The sequence below is a fragment of the Mustela nivalis genome, assembly GCF_964662115.1.
Source record: "Mustela nivalis genome assembly, chromosome: 3".
Classification (NCBI taxonomy): domain Eukaryota; kingdom Metazoa; phylum Chordata; class Mammalia; order Carnivora; family Mustelidae; genus Mustela; species Mustela nivalis.
The window spans coordinates 110,815,457-110,839,502 of NC_139022.1; the positions used below are offsets into that span (position 1 = coordinate 110,815,457).

The 24,046-nt window shown below is 39.9% G+C and overlaps 1 protein-coding gene across 7 annotated transcripts in view; it reads right to left on the minus strand.

Annotated features, from left to right (window-relative positions):
* Positions 1-3,563: 3,563 nt before the first annotated feature.
* The window catches only part of RAD50 (RAD50 double strand break repair protein), a 182,454-nt gene continuing 161,971 nt past the window's right edge, over positions 3,564-24,046 (minus strand). For 6 of the 7 annotated variants that reach the window (XM_082725634.1, XM_082725632.1, XM_082725630.1 and 3 more), the window contains 4 exons: positions 8,707-8,792; positions 8,052-8,194; positions 5,289-5,422; positions 3,564-3,911 (listed from right to left, as the gene is read on the minus strand). In XM_082725634.1, the coding sequence (XP_082581760.1) occupies positions 3,725-3,911; positions 5,289-5,422; positions 8,052-8,194; positions 8,707-8,792 (550 nt within the window). In that variant the 3' untranslated portion in view covers positions 3,564-3,724. The remainder of the gene's footprint in view (positions 3,912-5,288; positions 5,423-8,051; positions 8,195-8,706; positions 8,793-24,046) is intronic. The other variant, XR_014310313.1, reaches the window with a different exon arrangement.

A 24,046-nucleotide genomic window follows, 5' to 3' on the forward strand; every position in this document is an offset into this window, starting at 1 on the left:
TGGAGTCCCCAAGAGTGAACTGTGAATGTATCAGGCGCTTTTTGGAGAGCAAGGTGCTTAATAGTGAGATTATGGAGAGCTGCATTTTTTGTTACTGAAAGGACTGGACTCTGGAGTTATACTATGGAGTGTCTTGGGGCACCTGGGTGGCTCAGTGGGTTAAGCTGCTGCCTTCGACTCAGGTCATGATCTCAGGGTCCTGGGATCGAGTCCCACATCGGGCTCTCTGCTCAGCAGGGAGTCTGCTTCCCCCCCCTCTCTCTGCCTGCTTGTGATCTATCTCTGTCAAATAAATAAATAAAATCTTAAAAAAAAAAAAAAGACTATGGAGTGTCTTTTCAGTGCAGGAAGGGAGCAGAGAGGCCAGGGTTATGTTATATTATCATTTGAATGCTGAAATCACTGTGATTATGAAATTAGACCTGGGGAATGACTGCAAACAGAGGGCTAAATTTGTCAGTGAATAAGGGGTTGAGCAGGCTGGGCACAAAAGAACAGAAACAGGAAAGAGTAAACTAAAGACAGGTTTTTCTTTAACAGTCACCTGGTACTTATGTGCAGTCTATAGTCTTTTCATCCTTATTAATAATCCTCCAGTATTAACAATCCTTATTAACAATCCTCCAGCTGTTTTACCTACGTGAAAGATATGGAAATGGACGTAAAAGATATGGAAATGGAATAAATGACTTGCCCAGGGTCCCAGAACCAGGGAGTGGTGATGCTTGGGTTTAGCTTATGACTTTGCCTCCTATTCTTCATCTCCACACTGTGATGCCTATTCATCCCTCATGTGAAGCAGGGGTGTTGAATGAAGAGTGATCTAGAAGCAGAAATGAACAGAAAGGCACCTACCCCACTTTCATGGCACAGGTACAAGGGGAATGGGAAGGGAGCCACTCTCAGAAGGGCTGTAAGAGAAGCTCCATCTGGGAATGGGAAATCTTTCAATTTGCAAATAACTATTTCATTGCCTGCATTTATCTTGTATTGCCCTTATTGTCATTCCAGGTTGTAATGACTAGCACTTTCAGAAACCTGTTGATAGAAGATCTCATGTCTTTTATCTAATGGGAAATGCTTCCTCTTTTGCTATTAAGATGACTTTAATTTTGATTTGATGACAAATAATGTTAAGAAAATATTTTGGGGGTGCCTGGTTGTCTCAGTTGGTTAAACCTCAGACTCTTTGATTTCTGCTCAGGTGAGGGTTGTGAGAGCAAGCCTCCATCAGGCTCTGTGCTCGTAGGCGTTTGCTTGAGATTCTCTCCTTCTCCCTCTGCCCCTCCCCTCACTTGCTCTCTAATAAAATCTTAAAAGTCTTTGCAAAATTTTTAGTTCTGCTAAAGTTAGGAGATACTGAATTTTATTTAAAAAAATGTGGTATCAGAATTTTTTCCTCTTTGGCTTTATTATGGTGATGATTTATGAACAGATTTATCACATTTTGAAATATTCTTGAATTCCTGAGCTATTGGTTATGGTGTATGTTTAATGTATGGCTGGAATTGAAGTGCTTCTAGTTAATTTACAAATTCTTGGATCTTTGCTCTGAGACTGGTACCTTTGTGGATACCATGCTAGTTTGGTAAATAGGGTAATTTTTGTTTTTCAAAGCAAATTAGGATGGCCGAACCTTGTAAGTCTGTGGACAGGAAGTAGATGGTTGGGAGTGGTGGCTGTGCTGCTTGGCCCTTTGATCCAAGGATTGGGTGAGAATCTGGACCAGGCTTTCTCAACCAGGGTTCTTCATGTGAATAACAGAACACAGAAAATGATTCAAGTAACTCTTTTTTAAGTTCTCTCACAGATAGTATGTAACTATATTTGCCCTTGAACAATGAACCCCAGGAGCTAGAGGCACCAACCCGTCAGTGCAGTCAAAAACCCATATATAGCTTTTGACTACCCCCAAACTTAACTATTAATACTGTACTGCTGACTGAGGCCCAACTGATGATATCAGCAGTTGATAAAACACATATTCTCTATATTATACATATTATATACTGTTTTGTTAGCATGAAGTTAAGATAGAGAAAAAAAATACTAAGAAAATCATAATGAAGAAGAAATACATTTACAATATTGTACTTCACCGGGGGAAAAAACCCCAGTATATGTAGGGTTCAAACCTATGTTGTGCAAGGATCAACTGAGATCACCTTAGATGCACAGAAACTGATTATATACAATGGATACAGTATGAATTTCCTACTGCTGCTGCTTAGCCCACACTAAACAGCTTAAAATGCCATAAACCAATTGTCTCACATGATTTGGGAGATCAGAACCCCCAAATCAGGGCTCTTCCTTTTGGAGGCTCTGAGGGGAGAGCATTCCTTTTTCAGCCTCTCCTGGTTGCCTGTAGTGCATGGCACATAGCCCTTCCTCCTCTTTCCAAGCACAGCCCTGTGGCCTCAGTTAGCATGCCACCTTCTCTGGCAACACACATGCTCTGCCTGAATGAGGCTAGTCACCATTACATTTCGGGCCCACCAGGACAATCCTGACTCAAACTCCTTACCTTTAATCAAATCTACCAAGTCCCCTTTGCCACACGAGGGAACATTCACAAGCTCTAGGGATGAGGACTTCACTGAGGGCCTCAGGGCTTGATTCTTTGCACACCCTGGTTGAGAAGGCCTGTCTGTACTGCTTGCTCAGGAGAGTTACAGGTGGCACAAAATGTTGTGCCACATGACTGAGATTCAGAAAGATAACACTCCATGGTCTAATTCAGCAGTGTGTGACTTGGTAGCATTGTGCGTGTCATGCTTGGGAAAAGCTTCCCATTGTCAGCTGGCAATTCCAGGAAAAAGGTGTGACTGAATTTTTGTTAGAAATGACATCTGTAATGAGAATGAGTCCTACTCTTCCAGGTCTGGTTGGACCCCACTAGGAGGAGGCTAGGATCTGGTGAGTCTTGTTTGCTCTCTACACTGTAATGCACACGGGATGAACAATCAGCATTGTTCATGAACTGGAGATGATACACAGGACAGATGTAGAGAGGAACAGACTTCTTCATGATGGCAGATCATGCCCCAAGCCAAGGGAGGCCTGATCTGGATCAGAGCTTTCTAAAGGTAGATGTGCACAGTGGAGAACTTCATCTGTCTAGACCAAGCCCCAAGTTTGGATGGCTTCCTGACAGGAGCATGTGGGGAGGGAAGACGGTACAAACTGAGTTACATGATTATTTAAGGGTCCTGGAAACTCTAATGCCCCCATGTGACTACTTTGAATTTTACTTGGGGAAACTGACAGCCAGTGAGGGAGGTCACTTCTTGGATTTATAAAATTAAGAGCAGACTGAAATACTAAAACCTCTTCATTTCTGGTCATCTTCAGATATGAATGCTCAGTTGTAATTCACATTATCCAGACAGTGAGAATCTACTTCTCCAAAGTCCACTGAAAAGTGGAAGCCGAGTGAATTAAACTCAGGTACCAGGAAGCAGGGGAGCAGAATCCAACTGTGTTGCTACTGACCCCTCCCCGCCACCAAGGCATAACAGGGGCTGCCTACAGGGAGCTGAAGTCCAGGAAATCAGTCCAAATTTCATTTGAAACAATTTTAATGATGGTAGAACTTCTCATTCAAAATCCTAGATGCAAAGCTCCTCTGAGAGGACAGATTTTCCTACTGACTCACAGTTGATACCAGAAATAAGCAGTTGCCTGAGGACTTGTGTTTCTAAGGCAAAAATCGTGACTATTTTTAATGGACATAAGAACCCAGGGAGCTAACACTACATTTCACGATCTCTGAGCACTGATCAATGTTCTTCTTAATCCTGTAGAATTTATCCACATATTCAGAGCGGCCTAAGAGCTCCACAAAATCTTCATCATGTGTGATGACCAGAAGCTGGAAGTTGCGCTGCTGTGAGCGACTCTTGATTATCCTGAAACAGTGTATTTAGAACATTTTATTACTGGAGAGCACAAATAATCTTTTCCTTTAGGTAAAAAGCCACTGAGAACTTTGTCAGACACATGACACAATGTGATGACCGGGGCCTCTGCCAGTCCTATAGGAATTGGGAGAGGCCTGGGCTGGACCCAGGCCTTCAAACCCTCCAGGTATGAGTCCCATCTCCTCTCCAGACAGCACAGGTGCCTGAAGTGATTCTTCACTTAGGTCTGACATAGGCACTGATAAGAATATATGATGTAGTTTCTTCTAGAACATCAAGTTCTTCCTACTAAAGCAGGTAGAAATGTTTTACTTAACTTTCCTTAATATCTGTGCTGTTCAACTTTAGGAGTCTGGTTTATTCCTTTGTCTGGGGTTTTTGTGACCTGTTACTAATTCTCTCTGGGAGAAAAGGAAAAAAAAAAGACCCAACTACAGGCAAGGGAAATTACATTTGCAAGCCCCACTGCCTTCTTAGGAGCTGGGTCTACTTAGAATTCTGCCACTACCAGTCACTAGATGCATCACTGATATGACACACAGGAGGCATGAGTGGGTGTACTGGGAACATTTTTGCTCATTACCTATATGCTGAGGTACCTAGCTATGAGACTGAAATCAGACTTTTTCTTTTAACTAATCATTTCTTTCTCCCTTGCCTGAAGCTGGATGCATGTGGCTTCCTAAAGTATTAGCCCTCATGTGCTGGCCACATAAGACTACTGAGAGATGGCTGAGAAAGGGCTCCCCTCCCTATCAGCTCTGCCAAAAAGAATGTATCTGGAGTCAGAGTACCCAAAATAGCTTCTTCAGCTGGGAGAAAGTGCCTTTCCTCTGCCAGCCCAGTTTTTCAGCAATGGGTGCCTATCCCTGGAGCCTGTACCAAGGGCATGTGAATGTGGCAAAGGTGTGTATGATTTTACTTTCTAGTTTCTACTTAACCACTACTATACTTTTTGAGTAAGAGCTATCATTCTTCACAGGACTGGGGAGATGGGCCAAAATCCATTGTCAGCACCTACAAATGTTTTAGCAGGGCATGGTAAGTCCTCTACGTGACATGTGGGCACTGCTGGGTTGGGGGGGGGTGGTTTACAGAAAAACCAAACCAAACCAAACCAAACCAGGAAACCCTTCAGTTTCCCTATGAACACACTCGGGGAGATGCAGGATGTGTCTGGGACTGCTGTTCCCCACCTAGTTCTTTTTTTAAGCATCTGAAGAATTACTATCAAAGGTAAAGCTTAAGGTCTGCCACCAACCAGCTTCCCCAAGGAAGACACATCCAGACAAGGTTTTCACTATAGTTTTAAAAGTAAGACAGAGAGTTCTATCATAACCTACCCCCAGGTTAGGAGATACTTACTCAACAAGAGCATGTGCAAGAGACTCAATGTTTTCTCGGTCAAGATTTGTTGTTGGCTCATCCAAGGCAAGGATGCCACAGTTCAAGCAGAACGTTTCAGCCAAGGCCAGGCGAATGATGAGGGAGGCTAACACCTGTAATAAAGCAGGAGAGCTGAGCTGTAGTGCACAGACCTTTTCCTCATTCACTTTTAGGAAAGTAGGCAGACCTGGCCTAATATCTTGGTCAGGGAAAGGGAGCAATGTAATGGGCTCACTGACCTTAGGTAAATCACTGCTCTTTTATCTGAGAGAGCATGGCACTGTGACCAGATGTTTAAACCCTTCCAGAATGTGAGCCATCAGGTACTTATCTCAGCCTGTCACTGGCAGTGAAATAAAATGCTAAAACCAATGGTGATCTCACTACCCCAAATACACACAAATCTTGTCAGCTATAATGAAACTTGAAGTCCCAGGTTTGAATCTGAAATGTATCACCCTTTATCTCTAACTAATAATTTGAGTAACAGTTTAACAATGTTAAAAATTCAAGGCCTGGATATTTTATTTTCCTGATAATAAGGTTAGTTAGGAAACATGGACACATGACATCTTCCAGAGTCCCCCCCCCACGTCTTATCTCTGAGTTATCTTGATATCTCTATGTTCCATGGTGTAAAAGGGGCACCGGATACTGTGCCTTACCTACACTTAAATGTTTATGTGTATAAGTTTGAGCAAGCCAACAGAGAGAGAAAGAATATTCCTGGGTCAATGTATCAGAAGTACAGAAATATGATTTTATGTAAGCCATCCAAGGAACTGACACTTGGAGGCACTTCTTGGTTAACAGAAACCCAATACTTAAACCCTCAGATGCGGCTGAAGCCATCTGAGGGCATAAGGGACACAGAACTAAGAGTGACAGAACAGTCTAATAAGTATAAACCACTTCTGTGTGAGCTGTCAATACCCCATCCCCTGAACCTGTGAGCAAAAGGAGCATCAGCGTGGGACAGAACAGTTTACAGCTTCTCTCTGCTGCCCAGGGCAGGCTGGGAGACTGCAGAAGTCAGGATCATAGCTGGGCCCTTTGGGGAAGACCCTTCCTTCCTGTATTTGAACCCCACTGTGGCTGTCACCTCCACTACCATGTACTCAGAGTAGAGCCTAAATGAAGTTCCTGGCCCACCTCTACCAAACTATTAGTCTGTCTTCTTCCCCAACACCAAGGAAGCAATTACTGCTAATTTTTGTAATTTCAGAGTATCTTTGGGAAATCTACTTTGTTCAAATAATTTCCAAAGCATTCTTAACCCAAAGGGAAGGGTTTCAAACTGCTTTTTCTTATTCATAACTACTAAAAATCACCAAAGCAAGTAGGAATACTGATTATAGATCACAAATTTGTCATTTTTGCAAACTATGATTAAGATAATAATCTGCATGTGCCTTAAATTAATATCTGCTGTCTGGGTTGACCATAAAATACATACACGCAGGACTGTTAAAGCAAAAACTGAAAACTATGAAATACCTCAGATAATGTGAGCCATTTCGAGAATTTTAAGATTTTGTTAAGAAAACTGGGGGTCCAGAAGGGTTTTGAAACATAATCTGCTTCTAATCTCAAAGAAGGAAGCTCAAGAATCCAGACTGTCTCGGTTACAGACCTGTGCACAAAGGAACCCAGCCTTGTTCCCAAGGATGCAGGTCCAATTTTCCTGACTCTTTAAAGCGTTATTCCTCTTTCTGATTTGCTCTGTGCACCCTATCCAACATAGCATATTCTGCCAGAGCCACATGTGGAGCCAAGTGCCTGGCCCAGCTACTGAGAGTGTCATGAATTCTGGTCTAGCAAACCCTTCTTTTAACATTTTTAAGCAATTTCTACACCCAACATGGGGCTCAAACTCACAACCCCAAGATCAAAGGTGCATGGTCTACCAACTGAGCCAGCCAGATGTCCCTAGCAGACCTTTCTTTTAGAGGATCTACAGGCCCAAAGGCTAGGCTGAGGGAGAAGAGGGGTGGGGACTCAGTCCTGTGATGAGGCTGTTTTCTCAATGAGAGTTTTATATTTTAATGCCTCATCTGGCTCAACCTAGGATCTCATTTGGTGATACTACAGGTCATTGTTTCTAACATCCTTCCCCACCTCTGATCACTCGAAATCAGGACACACTCTTGCAATTACGGTTCCATTTTTTTTCTTTCTTGGTGGCACATAAATAGTGTTATGTCTTACAACTGATGATATAAGAACTTTGTTCCATAAGGAGTTTTATGAAACAAGGGTTGTTAGCTGCTTGTTCTACATAAGGCCTATCACATGAGAATGTTTCAGACCCTTCTCCTAAAAGACCACCTAATGGTGCAGGAAATGCTGGTTAGAACTGGAAGAGTGGGGGACACCTGGGTGGCTCAGTTGGTTAGACGACTTCCTTCGGCTCAGGTCATGATCCCGGAGTCCCGGGATCGAGTCCCGCATTGGGGTCCCAGCTCCATGGGGAGTCTGCTTTGCTCTCTGACCTCCTCACTCATGCTCTCTCTGTCTCTCTCTCAAATAAATAAATAAAATCTTTAAAAAAAAAAAAAAAAAAGAACTGGAAGAGTGGAATGGGATAAGTGAGTCTGACCAACCTTATATGGCAACAAAGAGTGCTTCGAGGAGCTTCTCACCATTCCAGGGCAGCCCTGGATGCTTTCATGGCACCAACAGTACTCTCTCCCCATCAATTCTCTGAGTATAGGTGGCTCCCGGGGCTCTTGAGATACCTGCCTTTTGTCCAGCACTGCATCGTCCTCGCATATCCAAAGCTGTGTCTCCTTTTAGCATTACCACGCGGTAGTTGTAATTCCGCCTTTTATCAGAGGCTGATACATTTTCATCGGCATCAGATCGAATTTCTATGTATTCAATATCTGACACAAAAAGATGGTTTCAGAGGAATCTACACTCTGCAGCCGTTTGTCATTTACAAATATTAAGTAAGCCTTTGAAACAACATGTGAGCTGACATTACCATTCAACTGGCTAAAAAGGTTCAGGACATGAAAGCAACCCAGATGCCCCAACCCTCAGTCTCAGCTCTGCCTTTCTTAGTTCCCCTATTAAGAGTTTCCTCCTGCTGGTTTTCTTCTTATCGTCTTTCAGTTTATCCCTATCTACACTTCAACAGAATCTATTAGGTCATCAGTTAAATGTAATATGTATATAGCCAAATATGTAAGTCCTGTCAGGCTCTGGAATAGAAAACCTTTGCATTTTTTTTTTCTTGCTACATGATGTTGTCAAGATAAGAATTCTTAGAAAATCTCAAAGAGATATTCAGAAAGGGTCCAGGCGATAATGCTGGCATGATAAGAGATCCTATGTGGCAAGAGCTAGGGACAGGACTTTGGAAAAACCATTCACGACAAACCATGTCAATTACCTTGTCCACGATAGGTATTTCGCCAAAGGTCACGAATAATTTTGTTGATTTCTTCCATTTTCATACTGTGAAATTTCATGATTGCTCTGGAAAAAAAAGTCATTGGTACTTAAAATAAATGTAGTGGTAACATTAATTATATGTAATAGTATATTTTAAAAATATATGACATATAATGTATATCATAAAAGTAACATCTTAAAAATCTCATGAAATTATGGGTACTTCAAATGGTAAAAGCAGAATACAGTAAGAGCTAGAAACAATAACCGGAACTACAACATGGCTACAACATGGCTACTAATGAATACAGCCTGGCATGTACCCAGGGCCCCTGAGTCCTGGCAATGCTCCATGGTCACTCTGTGACAGGACAAATACCCCCTCTTGAAGAAGTATTTAAATACTGTAAAAATCTCAAAATGTGTGGACTTTTCTTAGGCTTGCTGGAAAGACTAGCTACTGAGGCCTACCAGCTACAGGAGGACAGCATGAGTAAAAGCTGGGAGGTGTTCAAGGTTCCCTAGTCTATGGGGACGTACATGCAACTCTGAACTGTGGCCTTTCACTTCTGTTACTAGTATGGTTTACCAAAAGTCAGCCTCTTCAGGGGCTTTAATTCCTCAGATGAGTGAGCTTTTCTCCAACCAGAAGGTATGGTTGGAAGAACAATTTATAGGCTTAAGTTGAGATGAAGCTCGAAACTTCTATTTTCCCTTCCTAGCTAAAAACTAAGAAATCCAAACTCCAATTATATGCATTCATTTCCACTTGGCCTGTCAGCCTCCCCACCCTCACTGTGCAACACACTTGAGAAACTAGTACTTTCTAAACACTACAAAGAAGGAAAGAAATGTTTATTTAAAAAAAAAGCAGCCTGTTAGAAACTAACTTCTTTCTTCCTATAGTCACCTTTCATCAAAAAGCTCTTAGGTTCTTTGGAAATGGGTTTATGAACTAATAAATGTAGCATCAGTGACAAAAAGGCAAACATCACTGCCATGACTCTACAGAGGATGTGAGGTGGCCCTACTTCCATTTGCAAGTCTCTTATCTGATATATACAAAAAAAGAAACTGAACGTAATGCTACTGGCTCTGCAGAATCATTTCATGATCTTTTGGTTCGCCAGTAAGAGAGAAAGAAATGACTCAACATAAATACATTTTAAATATCAGATGAGGGATTTTGAAGTAATAAGACTGGAAAAAACCGTATTGTGCTTGCTGGTGAGAATGCTGCAAGCCTCCATTTTCTAATTCATACATCTAGTTTATCCCACCCTGACATTTTACACTCCTGTTAAAAGGACTGACACCAGACTTCTAAGTATTTGCCAAATAAGCAACAAAACCCCTAAAGAATGTTCTTGGGATCAGTCACTTAATCCGCAACTCTTCATATATTACAATCCTGATTTTTCAAATAACTTTTTAAAAAGGTCATCTTTCCATTCAACTTTAAGATCTTTCAATACCTAACCTAAATAATCATACCCAAGGTGGAGAACAAACTCCACATGTCCAAGGTGTGCACACACAGCCCCGGTCATGGGTTCCTTGTACAACAGGTGGTGCTTCCTCACCTGTGTAAGAGAGCATTGCACATAGCAGCTCTAGTCCTGAGGGAGATCCAGACTCCCAAAGGGGTGTATGACACTGAGTTGATGCCTACTGCTGTTGGCCAGACCACTAGCTAATCTTTGTATTATCTCTCTCCAGTATGGAGTTTACTACCCAACTTGCAATAGCAGAGGATAATGAAGATAACCACATGACATCCACTTGAGGGATAACAGTAACATCAGTTGTTACTACTAATGACCATTTAAATCTGTGAAGCATAATTACAGTAAGCAATTACATCATTTAATCCTTACAACAATACTGGGAGTTAGCTTTAGTTATCCTCATTTTACCATTAAGAAAACTGATACTTTACGAATTTTCTGGAAAGGAAATTGATCCCCTTATAATAGCATCAAAACCAATAAAATACTTAGGTACAAATCTAACCAAGGAGGTCAAAGATCTCTACTCTGAAAACTAAGACACTGATGAAAGAAATTTAAAGACACATATAAGTGAGAAAGATCTCATGTTCATCGATTTTGCAACACACTTCAATAGGTTACCCTTGAACTGTGTGGGAATACTCTTAAAATACCAAAAGCCAGCTACAGATTCAGCCCAATTCCTATTAAGTGCCACTGGCATTTTTTACAGAAATAGAGAAAACACTCCTAAAATTTATATGGAACCACAAAATACCCTGAAGAGCCAAAGAAATCCTGAGAAAGAATAACAAAAAGCAGGAGGCATCACACATTGATTTCAAGCTATAGTCTTGAAAACATTATGGCACTGGCATAAAAATAGACAAATAGATCAGGAGAAAAGAATCTAGAGACCAGAAACAAACCCAAATATAAACAGTCCAACTAAAATGTCCCAACGGTGCCAGTACTCAATACTTTAATATATGATGGTGGGATAAGTGGAAATTCACATGTAGAAGCACAAAACTGGACCCCTAAGTTATAGCACTCACAAAAATTAACTTGAAGTGGATTAAAGGCCTAAATTTAAGACCTAAAACCATGAAACTCCTAGAAGAAAACATGGGGAGTAAGTTCTTCAACATGATTTTTTGGAAATCATACCTGAAGCAAAAGTAAACAAAAAATAGGGGCGCCTGGGGGGCTCAGTTGAGTGTCTGACTCTATAGATTTTTGCTCAGGTCATGATCTCAGGGTCATAGAATTGAGTCTCACACTGGCACTCAGCAGGGTGTCTGTTATTCTCTCTCTTGCTCTTTCCTTGCTCTGTTCTCATTCTCTCTCAAATAAGTAATTGTTTATTTAAAAAAAAAAAAAAGAACATGGGGCGCCTGGGTGGCTCAGTGGGTTAAGCCGCTGCCTTCGGCTCAGGTCATGATCTCAGGGTCCTGGGATCGAGTCCTGCATTGGGCTCTCTGCTCAGCAGGGAGCCTGCTTCCTCCTCTCTCTCTCTGTCTGCCTCTCTGCCTACTTGTGATCTCTCTCTGTCAAATAAATAAATAAAATCTTAAAAAAAGAAAAAAAAAGAACAAGTGGGACTAAATCAAACTGAAAAGCTTCTGCATGGCAAAAAGAAATCATAAATAAAATGAAAGGTCAGTCTAGAGAATGGGCAAAATTATTCACAAACCATGTATCTGATAGAGGGGGTTAATATCTAAAATATACAAAGAACTCAGGAGTGCCTGGGTGGCTCAGTTGTGTCCCAGGGTCCTGGGATGGAGCCCCAAGTCAGACTCACTGTTCAGTGGTGGTCTGCTTTTCCTTTTCTGATCCTACCCCCTGCTCATGTCCGCTTGCTCTCACTCTCTCTCAAGCAAATAAAATCTTAAAAAAAAAAAAAAAGTATACACACACACACACACACACAAAGAACTCCTATAATTTAATGGCAAAAAAAGTTGACTCTTGAGTAACATGGAGGTTAGCAGTACCAAGTACCACACAGTCAAAATTCATGTGTAACTCTGGCCTAAAACCTACGAATAGCCTATTGTTGACTGCAAGAAGCCTTACCCATAACAAACAGTTGATTGACATGTATTTTATATGTTATACATATTACATACTAGAGTCTTACAATAAAGTAAGCTAGAGCAAAGAGAATGTTAAGAAAATTCCAAGAGAAAATACATTTGTGGAACTGTACCTTATTTACTGAAAAACATACAAAATTTAAGTGGACCCACACAGTTGAAAGCCATATCATTCAAGGGTATCCTATAACTCAATTAAAAAATGGGCACAGGACCTGAACTGACATTTTTCCTAAGAAGATACATAGATGGCCAATAAAGTACAAAAAAATACTTTTTATGATTTTATATCATAGAAAGATGTGTCACTAGTTGTTAGGGAAATACATATTAAAACCACAATTGAGATAATACTTCATACCTGTTAGAATAGCCATCATCAAAAAGACAAGAGATAATAAGAGGTGGCTTGGATATAGAGAAAAGGGAACCCTTGTGCACTGTTGGTGGGACTGTAAACAAGCACAGCCATTATGAAAAGCATTATGGAGGTTCCTAAAAAAAATTAAAAATAGAACTACCATTTGACCTAGCAATTTCCACTTCTGGTAATATATTCAAAGGAGATGAAAACACTGTGTCAAAGAGATATATGCACTCCCATGTTCACAGCTGCATTATTTACAACAGCCATGACACAGAAACAACCTAAGTGTCCATGGGTGAATAAATATGTGTATATATTTAATGGATAATTATTATTCAGCCATTAAAAAAATGAGGAAATCTTACTATGTGGGATAATCCGGAAGGACCAAAAGGCATTACCTAAGTGAAATAAGTCAGAAAAAGACAACATTGTATGATCTCACTTCTATGTGGAATCTAAACAAAACAAAAACACCAACCTCACAGAATAAAGGGATTATTCTGGTCACCAGAAGTGGAGGATGGGAGGAGGGAGAATTGGAGAAAGGTAGTCAAAAGGTACAAATTTCCAGTTAGAAGTAAGCACTAGGGATGTAACATACATCGTAATGACTATGGCTAACACTGCCATATGATCTACAGGAAAGTTGTTAAGGGAATACATCCTTACAGCTGTCATCACAAGGAGAATTTTTTCCCCCTTTTATTGTATCTATACAAGAAAATGCACATTAGCTGAACCCATTGTGCTCATCATTTTGCAGTATATGTAAAACCATCATCCTGTATATCTTCAGACAGTGAAGTATGTCAATTATTTCTCAATAACAGTTAAAAAAAAACCCTGAGGTCTCATGAAATTAACAAGTTGGTCACAACTAGAGAGAAGTGCTCAGGATGTTAATAGCCCTTGAATATCGTAATTAAAATTAAAAAGCAGTCAAAATGTCCTCTTCAAAGACACCAGGCTCAGTTTTATGAATCAACGTTAGCTCTAAAGTATATAAAGTATTACATAGCAAGAAGAGATAGAAGAAAAAAAAAAGGAAAAAAAAAGTACAGGCCCAATTATTTTGCTTATGAATATAGATACAAATATTCTAAATAAAATCAAATTTAGTGGTAAGGCATTAAAAAGACCAAGTAATATTGTGGTATCCAGTGGTATGATGACCAAGTAGCACTGAATCCAAGGAAGCAAGACTAGTACAACAGGAAAAATAATTTAAGATAACTCACTGCATTAACGGATTAAAGGAAAAAAATGCTTATCTCAGCAATTGTCAATTTGATATAAACACTGAGTTTTGATAAAATATTCAGAAAGTGAAAAACAAACATTTTTAAAAATTTGACAAAATGACTATCAAATATCCATAGCAAGCATCAAATTTAATATATTTAATATATTTCTATTTTAATGTTAAAATAGAAAGGAATGGGGTGCCTAAGTGGCTCAGTGGGTTAAAGCCTCTGTCTTCAGCTCAGGTCATGGTTTCAGGGTCCTGGGATGGAGCCCCGCATCAGGCTCTCTGCTCAGCAGGGAGCCTGCTTCCTCCTCTCTCTCTGCTTGCCTCTCTGCCTACTTGTGGTCTCTGTCAAATAAATAAATAAAATCTTAAAAAAAAAAAAAAAAGGAGAACTTCTAAAGAACAAGAGAAAGATGCCTCTTCTTACGTCTACTCTACAATAATATCCTAGAGATACCTAACAATTCAGTAAAACAAGAAAAATGAAGAATGAGGGGAAAACAACTTGTCATTGTTTCTGCAGATAATATAGTTGTACCTTAGAAAATCTAAGAAATCAGGCGCCTGGGTGGCTCAGTGGGTTAAGCCTCTGCCTTCGGCTCAGGTCATGATCTCAGGGTCCTGGATGGAGTCCCGCATTCGGCTCTCTGCTTGGCAGGGAGCCTGCTTTCCCCTCTCTCTGCCTGCCTCTCTGTCTACTTGTCATCTCACTCTGTCAAATAAATAAATAAAATCTTAAAAAAAAAAAAAAGAAAATCTAAGAAATCAACGGAAAAACTATTAAGACTAATAAAGTGGTCAGAAATAAACATAAAAAATTGGTATTATTATGTAGTAAACAAAATCCAATAGGAAACCTAATAGAAAAGAGGATCCTATTCACAGTGGCAATAAAAAATTATGAAATACCTAGGAAGAAATCTAACAAAACGGTACAGGATCTAGAGGGAAAGACTATAAAATCTTATAAAAGAACAACTTTTACAACAGAACAAAAAGAACTAAGTAGGAGAAACTTACATTTGAGCGCAAAATAGGAGATTTAATATGGCAAAGAAGTCCATTCTCCCCAAGTAATCCATTAAGCTAAATGCAGTCCATATAGAACTCCCAAAGAGATTAAAAAAAAATTAATGACATCCACATGGTGACTTTATTACTTTTTTTTAAAAGATTTTATTTATTTATTTGACAGAGAGAGATCACAAGTAGGCAGAGAGGCAGGCAGAGAGAGAGGAGGAAGCAGGCTCCCTGCTGAGCAGAGAGCCCGATGTGGGACTCGATCCCAGGACCCTGAGATCATGACCCGAGCCGAAGGCAGCGGCTTAACCCACTGAGCCACCCAGGCACCCCCACAAGGTGACTTTAAAGTTAGTATCTAAGACATAGGTAAAAGAAGAAATCAAAGTACTGGTACAGGAATCAAGATGAAATAAACTCCCCCTCACCCCCAAAACAGAACTTTTAGTCTTTAACTGACATTTCCTATCAGTGGGAAAAGTTTCAATAGTGTTGTAAAGAGGGAAAAATTACATCTCTATCTTTATTCTTATTTTGTTTAACTTCATGTTTTTTTTAAAGACTCATTTGTATTAGCCAGAGAGTTAAAGAGCATGCGCTCACCCGAGAGAGCATGAGCACATGCGTGCACGCACACACACATATAAAAACACGAAAGCAGAGGGAGAGGAATTCAAGTAGGTTTCAGGCTGAACATGGAGCCCAACTGGGTGCTTGATCTCATGACCCTGAGATTATGACCTGAGCTGAAATCAAGAGTCAGATGCTCAACCCAATGAGCTACCCACGCACCCTATCCATCATCTTTATTATAAACCTCAAAATCCAAATAAAGGATTAAAAGCCAAATAAAACTATCAGAATAATTATAAATAAATAAAAAATAAATAAAACTTTCAGTTTTATAATCTTAGGAATGAAAAGCCTTTCTAAGGGAGAAGCCATAAATATGACTTAAAGATTTGCCTACCAAAAAATTAAAAGTCCCCCCAAATACCATAAAGTTAAAGGTCAAATGACAAACTAGGAATAACTACTTGCAAGGTATGAGAAAAGGATTACCACAGAAAATCTATTTAAAAAAAAAAGTGGGGGGTGCCTGGGTGGCTCAGTGGGTTAAAGCCTCATGATCCTAGGGTCCTGGGATCGAGCCCCACATGGGGCTCTCTTCTCGGCAGGGAGCCTGCTTCCTCCTCTCTCTCTGCCTGCCTCTCTGCCTACCTGTAATCTCTGTCAAATATAATCTCTGTCAAATAAATAAATAAATAAAATCTTAAAAAAAAGTGGTACAACTCACGATGAAAAAGATAACCTAACAAAAAGTGGTAAAGAGATATGAACAATAATTCTCAGAGGAGAAATACAAAAAGCCAACATATAAAATGATATTTAACCTCACTAGTAAACAAGGAAATATAATCCAAGTGAGAACATTTTCTGTGCAATGGACTGGCAAAAATTAAAAAGGTTGATAATATGAAATGCAGTCATGGAGAAATGGGTATTCTCACACTGGTGGAAACACAAATTTTTGTCTTAGGAAGCCATTTTGGCACTAACAAGTTAAAAATGCTCATACCCTCAGTCTTAGTAACTCTGTTTCTAAGAAGCTATCTATTGGTCTATCTGCCCAAGCATGCAAAGACTTTCGTTGTAGCATTATCTATAGCATCAAACATTTAAAAACTTTCTAATATGTCCATTGACAGTGAAATCAAGCAGGTTACATCCACTTCACAGAATATTACGTAGCCATTATAATGACAAACTTTCGTACATAAAAAGATTTTCATCACATGTTCAGAGACAAAACAAAAATACCTACAGTGTGATACTATTCACATAAAACAAAGACCTATTTGTGTATACATAACATCCAAAAAGTACTGTGAGGGAAATGACAATGTCATCACCCTAATATTAAGTGTTCAATGAATTCTAGTCATTCTCATGGAAATGAACCCAAGTCTAATATGAACTGTGTTCTATAATTTACATAGTAATGGACAACAGGAAAGCATAAATGAAATACAAGGCTAAGTGGTACAAGTGGTACAAATATCATGAAGGAAGGATAAATGACATCATTTGGAAAGGGCTTCATCAAGGTAACATTGCACAGGGGGAGAAGGATCACAGGAAAATACGAGGTGTCTTAAGGGAACAAAATGGTTCAGTTTGGTTACAACACACTGAACAGTGAGAGACAAAATGAGAAAGACCAATATGGAGAGTGTTTCTTAATATCAGAAGTGAATAGGGATTACCACCTTTAGGAAAATAAACCTGGTACAAGTATACTGGGTGGGAAGGGACCTTGTGTGCAGAACCATGGGTGAGCTGACACAGGTCCAAAAAGTAACTTCACAACACACCTTGTAGCCCTTGGACTTTATAGATAATGAATATTTAAGAATGACCTTGAAAATCCATGATGTGTAGTAACTATCCTTCTGCTCAAAGACGCAATACGAACGATGATCTTACGGACTGGAAACTGTCGCAGCTCAGTGGTCATCTGAGTAGTTGCATCAGCCCCACCATGTGCCTGGAGTGTGTATGTCACTCAGTTACATTTATTCTCACTCTTGTGAAAAGTGACTCCCAGAAGAAAGTGAAAATGCCTAAGATCTAAGACAGCAGTGGTTTATAAAATCATTTAGTCTTATATTTAAATACTCTTTTGCATGTAGAAAGAGTTCCTTAAAAATTTCAATAATAATCAGTTGCATTTTAAGAGGACAAAATGATGGCTTTAGTGGTAATTTGTATTTTGATGTTCTGTCAAAGTCCTAAAATGTGATCCTCACACGACAAGGACTTAATACATTATTTAAGTTTACCACAGAATGTAAAATACCAAGAGTGAACAAAATGTAAACTACAGATCTGGGGTGATCTGCTGAGGGATGGTGATAGGGAATGGGGTGGGGGGAGGCTATGGTTGTTGGCTGTAGAGATGGGTAGGGACGGAGAGGGGATGGGGATATGGCAAATCTCTATACTTTCTGCTCAGTTTTGCTATGGACCTAAAACTGCTCTAAGGGTATTTAGGGGCGCCTGGGTGGCTCAGTGGGTTAAAGCCTCTGCTTCGGCTCAAGTCATGATCTCAGGGTCCTGGGATCAAGCCCTGCATCGGGCTCTCTGCTCGGCAGGGAGCCTGCTTCCTCCTCTCTCTCTCTCTGTCTACTTGTGATCTCTATCTGTCAAATAAATAAATAAAATCTTTTAAAAAAATAAATAAAATAGTGCATTTAAAGAGAGAGAGAAAGAGATCCATGCAAGCAGAGCACACGGGCTGTTTCCATCCATGTCTTTTTCATCCTTTACACGCCAGGCTGACTGCGCTGTTCTTCAGCACCTCTTTGCACCATGGCTTCTGCCCCAACAATGAGATAATTTTCCATTTTGTTCTAAGTTGTCCAGCTGCCTCCTATACTTGCCCCCTACTCTTGGACCTTTAATAAAAAGCTTCTGCAAGCCTCTGAGTTACTGTCTTCCTAAGTATACATGGGTTCCAGCTTGATGTCACAAATGAAGCTTGTCAGGCCTCCCCAGGACAGTAGTTCAGTGTTTTTGCTGCTTCTCTGAGTCCTGTTTTTAAATGATTCTGGGACTCAGCCATTAGCAGAGAACTGAACACCTGAAACAGAGTCATTCCAGAGCAGGTACCTAAGGGGTTGGAAAAATATCACCTAAATAGACCAAAACCTTGCTATCAGGAAAATGCCTTTCCTGCCTTCATTATTTAAACCATAAACAGAACTCAAATACTGAGATAGAAAACCACCATTCTTCAAAATTTGAAGTGATGCTCAAAATCCAAGGAGCACATAAAATAGCAAGTAAGTGGGTTTCCCCCCATTCTCAGCTATTTCACTGAATAAAACATTAAGGGCCAAATACATGAGTCTTATTAATAAAAAAAAAATTAGTTCAGAATTAAGGTAAAAACTACTAAGTTAGTAAAAACTTACCAAGTTAGAAAAAAGCATTAAGAAAGATTATACTTGCAAAAGACATTTCCCAACATTATCCTCATCCTTGTATTTAAAAGTGTGCCAAATTTTCAGATATATAAATTGCTAAAAGAAAAAAAAAAAGCAAAACAAAAAACTGGCTATGACCACAGCTATTTGTGATCACAGTGGATACTCTTCCCTACTGCTCTAGTACTTACTGCTATGACAACTGTCTCCCTATATTTAGGTCAACGGAAGCACTCTTCTACAAGGGAACGATGAGTGTCACGTTCTACTGAGTATCATGTTCCAAACTAACAGGGACTTTCACTACTTAGCAAAACTCAAAATCTGTCATTTACCAAACTGAAGTCATACATTTAATAAAAAAATGACCTCTTTTTCTAGATGCAACCCTTAAAAACTATTAAACTAATTTCCCAAAATGCTTAAAACTATTGGCCACACTCTTAAATAACAGCTTTTAAAATTCAGGCAGTGGTTAAACTACCGTTCAAAGACAAACATTTGGTTAAAGAACTGCAGTGAGTGAGAAATGAGAAACCAGCTATCTTTTGGTTTTGCTTGATGCTAGTGAGGCTGCTGATGTGGAACTGTACTGTATTCATGGTGAGGGCAAGAATGGTGGCTGTGAGGTGAGCCTTGGATCAATCCCTCATCCCTAAGCTCTCCTCCAGTACAAGGACCCAGACTCTGGACAGATTCGCAGAGCTGGCTGCCTTGGCTGCAAAACTGTGTTATGTGTTTTCACTGAGTTTCAGAAGAAGTGTGACTTAACATGCAACATTCTGTACTTGGGGGGAAAGGACAGGGGAAAACTTGGGGCATAGAACACTGTACTCTTGAATGATACATTCCAAAAATCACGGGGCGCCTGGGTGGCTCAGTTGGTTAAGCATCTGCCTTTGGCTCAGATCACGATCCTGGGGTGGAGCCCTGCATTGGGCTCCCTGCTCAGTGGGGATCTGCTTCTCCCTTTCCTTGCTCAAATCCCTCCTTCTCTCAAATAAATAAAATCTTTAAAAAAATCATTTAATTGAAGCCTTCTTTTTAGAGCAAGGGGTTTACCATATTCTAAATGGTATAATTTTCTTCCCTTCTCATCTAGTATGAGTGTCTCTGACCACTGGCAAGCTTATAATCAGTGATGTTTTTGATGATTACTAATAACAGATGGTATCGGCTTTTCTTGAAAATGCACTGCTAGTTTCCTGTGTTACCCTAAATAGACAGCTGAATGCAACAATTACACTGATTGCATGCTTCATTCTAAGAGGTGAAACAATGAGGGAAATTTTGGACCTTTCTTCTAGGTGAGAAGGCAAATTTAAGGCTCACAATATCAACCTTAAGAAGGCCACCATTTGCTAGCACAAGCCCACAAAGACTCAATTTTGGGGAAATCTGTACCACTTCTTTTTTTCTCATTTAGAAGAATCCATCTGATTACTAGATAACAGAACTCAGTAAACAGCCTGGCTTTGTTCCTTAGGCAAGCTTAAATTGCTGGAAAGCACCTCTGCACCTCCCCGCCCCCACAAACTCCTCCTGACTGGCCCCATCAAGCCCCCTCACACCCCCTCACTCTGCTCAGTATGATGGCTCTGGCACTGAGGTATTTTTCTCTACTGAAGTGCCCTTTGTTCCTTATTCAAGACCAAGGTCAAATACAGACTATGGAGTACCCACCATGGGCTCCCCTATTGGACCATTAGCAGTTTACAGTAGGGACAGGGTATGATATTCCTGTCTTCCCAGAGCCCGACAAAGAAAACACTAACAAAGCTTTTTGAATGAACATGTGCCTAATAGAGGGAATTTCTCTTCTTCCTTCTGTCAAGGCATCTTGGAGTATGGAGGGATAGTTGGAGGGGTCCTAGATATAGTTTTCTATTCAGTTAACACATATGAAACCCCAAGTCTGCAGGTCAATGTACTATGAGGAGGAGTTACCTTGTAGCAGAATACATGCAAGTAAAATTTTTTAAAAGACCAACCTACCTACCTTGGCCCCACAGTCCCCTCTGCCTATCACCCCACTTTTCAGCTCCCCTTCACAGAACTTCTCTTAAGAATTATCTCTACTCACTGTCTCCACTTCTTAGCCCCATTCTCTCCTCATCCAACTCCAAAGCTTCAGTTTAAACCATGCCATTGAGATTGCTCATTAAAATCATTAACGCCTCCCTCTGGCAAATTCAAGGGTCACTTCTGAGTCCTCATCTCATCTGACCTCTCAATAACACTAGATTCTTGAAATAACTCGTTTCACTCAGTTTTCAAGATATCGTAACTTTTACATGTTTCTCCTTTTTCATCAGCTATCTACAGTTGTGTCACATAACCTCCCTCTGTGGCTTTAAATACTATATATATGCTGATGATTCCCAAATTTATCTTCTCAATTCTAGATTACACACCTAACTGCTCGAAATGCCTACAGGTGCCTTACATTTAAACTGTCTAAAACAAAACTCTAGATTTTCCCCTCCCAAATGCTGCCATTTCAGGGAATGGCGATTTGCTCCCCCAACATCCTGTTGCTCAAGTAAAAGTATGTAGGAACAACCTCTGATTTTCTTTCCTCTTCCATCACCATTTCTTGGATTTTGAAAACAGCTTCCTATCTCCTTGTTTCTACCTTTGCCCCTCTGCAATCCATTCTCCAAACAGGAACCAGTGCAGTTTCTTCAAACCATGAATCAGATTATATCACTTCCTTGCTTCAAACCCTTGGGACTTTCTATCAAACACAGAATAGTATCGAACTATTTACCAAGGCCACAAGGGCACCTACATACTCTGGAACCATCTGTTTCTGACCTCATTCTCTTGCTCGCTATATTCTAGCTATGCTACCCTTCTTAGTTCTTGAACCCCTTCTGTTCGAATTGGTCTTAGGGCCCATGCATCGCTGGTCTATCCACCAGGAAGGCTTGCATCTTTGCTTTCTGTGAGTATGTTGCTCCCTCTCAACAATCAGGTCTCAGCATAAATGGCACATTCTCAGAGAAGATCCTGACTTAGAAAAAAGCTTAAGTAGCCCCTCAATTACCCCATCACCAAAGTTAATTTTCCCTGGATAATCCTAGACAGCCTTCTTAACCTTTTTGATAAATACTTGACCTTTACAAGGTAGATGCAAGAATTCAATTAGATTATGGGTAACAAACAGTAAGTATTCAATCAATATTAATGTCTTCTCTGTACAGCTCCCACTCTTTAAAATTGTCTGAAAGAATGATTAAATAGAAACAGAAACCTACATTTTCTTATTAGGAAAGTTAAGTTCCTTAGAACTAGTAAAGAATAGAGAGTTTGGGGCACCTGGGTGGCTCAGTGTTAAAGCCTCTGCCTTCAGTTCAGGTCATGGTCCCAGGGTCCTGGGATAGAGCCCCGCATAGGGCTCTCTGCTCAGCAGGGAGCCTGCTTTCCCCTCTCTCTCTCTGACTGCCTCTCTGCTTACTTGTGATCTCTGTCTGTCAAATAAATAAATAAAATATTTTGAAAAAAAAAAAAAATAGAGAGTTTAAGAATTTATATTAAAGAATGGAACATGACAAAGAAAGCTGGACTAAATGGCCTTTGAGTTTCCCTTACAACTTTGGCTCAATGGTGACTACAACAGACTTTAAAAAAAAAAAGCTTTCCAGGGCACCTGGGTGGCTTAGTTGTTAGGCTTCTGCCTTTGGCTCAGGTCATGATCCCAGGGTCCTGGGAATGAGCCGCACATTGGGCTCCCTGCTTGTGTTCCCTCTCTTGCTGTGTCTCTGTCAAATAAATAAATAAATAAATAAATAAATAAATAAATTTCCATTTTATAGAAAAGGAACTGAATCCCAGGGCATTTGAACAATTTGCTAGCTGTCAACAGTGATATTTGAATTCAAATACTCTCCAGAGAAAATACTTTTAACTGCACATTATGGATTTTTGAGGCTTCAAAAAGTAGAACTTACCAACTTTTACAAAAACATTTCCCACTTTGTAAGAATTCATTTTTCATAACAACCAATGTAAGTTATTCTACTCTATACATTAAGTTTTTAATGACAGACTCCCTTTTGGAGGGAGTCTTAGTAAGGCAATAAACTTGCCTTACTAGAAGTGGGTCTCCTATTCCTTAGTGCTTAAAAAAAGTTTGCTAGTTTATTGGGTACACAACATCTATTAATGAAGAACTAAAAAATAAAGCCTCCTAAAGGCATCTATGAGATAGCTGGAAGGACTAAAAAAAATTATGAAAGGCAAAAAGGGGAGGAAAGAAAGACAATATCTGTATGTATAGTCTACTGGGTAAGGATTTTTTTTTAAAAAGATTTTATTTATTTATTTGACAGAGAGAGGTCACAAGTAGGCAGAGAGGCAGTCAGAGAGAGAGGAGGAAAAAGGCTCCCCGCTGAGCAGAGAGCCCGATGCGGGACTCGATCCCAGGACCCTGAGATCATGACCTGAGCCGAAGGCAGCGGCTTAACCCACTGAACCACCCAGGCGCCCATAGGTAAGGATTTTTTAATAATGTCTTGCTAATGTTGTTTCAAAACCTTAAATTTCAACACTTTAAACCGCTGGGTCTAGAAACTTTGTGGGTTTCAACATTCACAAAGGTTAAAAAAATAAGAGTTTCTTACTTGGTGCATGCATAGATTTCCATGAGCCAGGAAGCTGTATAATGTTAACTTATTCACTCACTAAGAAACAGGATAGAAGATGTATCCATGGAATAACCCCCTAACAGTCATTCTGGAACTCTAACTTAATCCAAAATCTTAGCAGTATTAATTAAAAAAAATAACTAACATAATGGGCTCATTCAGTTTTCAGAGTAAATGAATCCAACTTGTCTTAAAATATGAGCTTTCCCAAACTTGTATATTCCAAAGTTATGACTAGGTGATTCTGGGGCCACCTTTATTTTTATCATTAACTAAAATAATCCTCATAGTAAAAGCAGGGTCCTCCTGTCTTCCTGAGTCCTGTGATCTGAATGCCACTGCTTAAGGCTGGTCGGTTGAGTACGTACTTCCTGACCAGAAAACAACTTAAAAGAGAACCTGTCTATGAGGAGGACATTTTCCTTTTCAGAAAACAAAAACAAACAAACAAAACCTCAGGTAACTGATA